Source organism: Convolutriloba macropyga, unplaced genomic scaffold (genome assembly GCF_964194025.1).
Source record: "Convolutriloba macropyga unplaced genomic scaffold, txConMacr16.3 SCAFFOLD_4608, whole genome shotgun sequence".
Classification (NCBI taxonomy): domain Eukaryota; kingdom Metazoa; phylum Xenacoelomorpha; order Acoela; family Convolutidae; genus Convolutriloba; species Convolutriloba macropyga.
In genome coordinates this window covers 1-4,033 of record NW_027451645.1, presented here as the reverse complement: position 1 = coordinate 4,033, position 4,033 = coordinate 1, and the positions used below count along the sequence as shown (strand labels likewise).

General features: G+C 36.4%; 1 protein-coding gene across 1 annotated transcript; it reads right to left on the bottom strand.

Moving 5' to 3' along the window:
• Positions 1–1,503: 1,503 nt before the first annotated feature.
• LOC142356867 (protein brain tumor-like) lies at positions 1,504–3,563 on the bottom strand (the record flags this gene model as incomplete). The annotated part of the gene is made up of 2 exons (XM_075408635.1): positions 1,504–1,965; positions 3,406–3,563. Coding segments are annotated over 2 exons (311 nt in total), but the record flags the coding sequence as incomplete, so codon positions are not given.
• Between the last annotated feature and the right edge of the window lie 470 nt (positions 3,564–4,033).

The window sequence follows — 4,033 nt, the reverse complement described above, 5'->3', positions numbered from 1 at the left end:
AAAATCCGATCCAAAAAATCGAAAAAACAGTAAATATCTAAGTGAAATTGCCGCATGTGAACAAAAACCACGAGCGAGAAAGCGAATTTTTGTTCAAACACCGTTTTTTTCTCTCTACCTTAAAATGAGAGCGAAAAAAATTCACGCCGCAATACAAACTCGCTTTTTTGGTCTATCCCCTGTTTCGGTGTGACCAAAATCACTACTCGAATTTGACTTCAAAAATCATGGCAATGTGTGAACAGATCTTAAAAATAGACAGCGCCCCGATACAATTAAATTCTTTGAATTGTAAAAAAAAATTAGCGCCGCATTACAATTCAAATTCTTTGAATTTAAAAACATAGCTGGCAGATTGCCAGAAAATAGCCGCAATAGATTCGTAGATCGGCAGTCTAAAACAGTAAAAAAGACAGACCAAAAAAATCGTCTTTTCATTGAAGGCTGATCTGTTATATTTTGATTAAAAATCTGTATTGCTGCCTCTATTAGCTGATCTCAAATAACCTTCATTTAGAGTGACACACACCCATTTGACCTTATCTCTTTGAATTAAAGTAAATAAAAGTCAATTTCAAATTGAGGAAGTCATTTTTGAGAGTGAGGTAAGTCAAGTGTGACCAAAAATTTAATCACGCGCATGAACAAAAAAACTCGCTCAACTAAGAGCGAAAAATGACGTCACACATGCAATTCAGTTGAAATTGCATGAACGAATGAACAAAAAGTGGCTGTGACGTCATATGGTCGTAACAAAAATCATGACGAAATAAAAAAAAACCAAGAGAAGGCCAATAATAGCCCCAGCTATCGCTGTGCGGCTATTAAAAAAGAGAGCGCCCCAATATAATTCAAACTCTTTGAATTGTAAAAACCAAGGACACCGCAATATAGCTCCACTCAGCTTACAGCTTCGCTGCTATAAAAAAAACAGAAAAATAAGAGAATAGAACAAAAGAATCATTTTCATATGGCACATGGACTTTACATAATTTCACAACGACTCGGCCTATTTTAAAATTGATAAACTCAACTGCTCTTCGAGTTGTAAAAACCTACGATGAGATTGTTTTGCGTCTACGAAAAATCATAATCAGAGCAAAAGCAAAATGCTTCATTTGATCGGTCGAGCAATCTGACTGTTCTACATCAAAATACAACAAACGTAAGAAATGGCGAAATAAATTAGTGTGTCGCCCCTTGATTATCTATTAGGTGCGTTTGGAACTGGTTGTTTTCTCCATTGCCGCAACCTCCTGAAGTTTGTAACCACGGATATACGTAACTTGGTTACGCTACTTTGCGATCTTATTTTAACAAAATCCCCCTAAAGTACTGCGTTTAAGTTCAACAATCAGAGAGCTGGAGATATTGGGCTTCCATCAATAATGGTTTCACTCCGCTTACCTGCCTCGTATCAGACCCTTAATATCTCATGTACGTCGAAAGTTTCTAATACACCTATTCGATATGTGGCACCATACAGCCGATTTTTAGACCATATAACAAAATAGACAAAATTCCACTTTCAGATATTTTCCGAGACTACAGAACGAGAACATACTCAACAGTACAAAATACAAGAAATTATCGACTAATCGAAACATAATTTAAAGATCATTGTTCTAGTTCAGTTTACTTAGCTTTGAAATCAATATTTGAATGTTAGCTAATTTAATCTCACGATTGAGTTTGCTTTTTATCAAATGTAGATAACCCCATCCACATTGTCCGAAGTATTCGATTGTACTGTCCGTTAAGTATTGCAGAATATTGAGTCTAGTTGTCATTGTATCTTATAGTATTGCTTTGCTAAGCGTTCGACAGCTGGTACACAAATACTTCGTGCGTGAGGAAAGAGTTGACAACAAGGAGGTTCCTGGATCCCATGCAGATATCAGATGGTCGTCTGATGACGTCGGGCGGCTGTAGTTGGGATATAGTGTGTCCTGATTGGTCATATAACTGAAATGAACCGCAAATAGAAAGGAAACCCCCGCACTTATAGGGTTTGAACACTAACGCGGTTCAAAAACGGGTGAAAAAGTGGTACATCAAATATTGTCAAACAGTGAGTTAAGGCCACAAATATCAAATGAGAAACTTAGTCCATAGCTTAAAACAGCTCAGTAGGTTGAATTATTTTTCTATTACGCTAGTTGATTAACAGAACCTATTTATCCGCTTAAAATCCATATTTCTTCGCACACGAGCATGCTTTGTAAGCAAACTAAACTCAAAATTCTGAAAGCTCAGGTTAAAAAATTTGAGCCATGTCAAATTTGAGTAGTAATAAAAGAGGGGGTGAACCGCAGAATCCAAGTTTAGAAGACACATTTCTGCTAAACTTGGATTCGCACCTGCGCATAAAAACTTGTTCAAGGGGTCTACAGCGCGAGTTCAAATTCAGGTGGTAAAAAATGTGTTGACGAAAATGTGTAAATGTCCTGTTGTGTAGATGTCCTCTTTTGTTACTAAGAGAGAGAGAGAGAGAGAGAGAGAAGCTGAGAGAGAACTGATTAAATTGGATAACGGATCTATTTTTTACAAAAACGAAGTTCTCAACACAAAAAAGTTGCAGATATCTTGGTATTCAAATTGACAGGAATCTTAGTTTTGAGGAGCAGCTGAATAAAACCTTGAAAAAGATGGCTCATGCTATAAGATCAATTTACCTTATAAGACATCAAGTTCCCCTGAACGCGCGCATTCTTCTTCTAAAATCACTTGTGCTTTCGCACTTATCATTTTCGGCAATCTTTTTTCAAAATTTATCTGCAAAAAACCTAAAACGCCTTAACCGACAGATTAACTGGGGCATAAAGGTGTGTTTTCTACGCAAAAAGTATGACAAAGCGAGAGATCTGCTAATCCAGACAAAAACGCTACCAGCTGAGCTAATAATAGCGAAAATGTCGCTAATAAAATTTTATTATGATATCGCTAGGCCAGAAAATTCTGAAAATTTTCACGGGTATCTGAGTCTTCATCAAAATACTCGGACAAAACAATTCAAAGTTAGACAAAATGCCGAAACAAGCTTTGGAATAAATTCGATTGTTCGTCAATGCGTACAAAAAATGGAATAAGTTACCACATTGGCTTCGGTTGGCAAAAAATGGAAAAGTTTTTAAGAAAACGTTGAATGATTTCTTGCTCTCACAACATGAAAAAATTCCTTTGAATAGTAACGTAGGAGCTTTTAAAAGTTATTTTTATTTTTAGGAAGAAAACAATCGAAAGAAAATTTTAAAATGTGATTCTTTAAGAAGATTGTTGATGTTTATTATATTATTTTGTTTGAATGATTTGAATTATTTTTTGTTTCAGGTATATTTAACCGTATGGTTATAATTTTAATTTACTTGTTACAAAAAAAAAAAAAAATAAGAGGGAACTGATAACCTTCAGTCGATGATTTTTGCTGTCGGATACAAGAATCAGTCCATCTGGTGTGCACTTGATGCCCGCTGGCTCATTCATGTCTGCCGGTTTTGATCCCAATGATCCAAACACATTCACAGTCTCCCCAGACAGCTTTGTCACGTACACTTTGGAAGCGCCTATCAATCGAGAACAAACCAATGTTAATATATGGTGCGATTTCATAATCGGAATCATGATCAACCCTTTTCAAGGGTGATCGGTTTGAAATGCGATATAATAAACATAACCGACTAAACATCGAACGATTTAATCTCGAACGACTAGTGCGAGCTCTAATCAATTGCAGCCTGCTTCAGTCGGGGGGGGGGGCTAAATGGGACTAAGAAGTTCAATAGTGGCCTTCAAATAACCACACTAGAGGTTAACATATACCACTATCAAGATTTAAAGTGAAAAATAGCACCAGTTTCGGCGCACTTTTTATTTGACTTTTGGTATTAAATTGCCGCCAATTGAGTTGAACCGCTTGAAATTGTGACTGAGAGAGAATTTACGATCACGCTAAACGCAAAAAGTCAAGGGCGTAAAAGTAAAGCGAAAATTTTGCATTGAAAAAAATAGCCGGTAGAATACCGGAAACGACTCG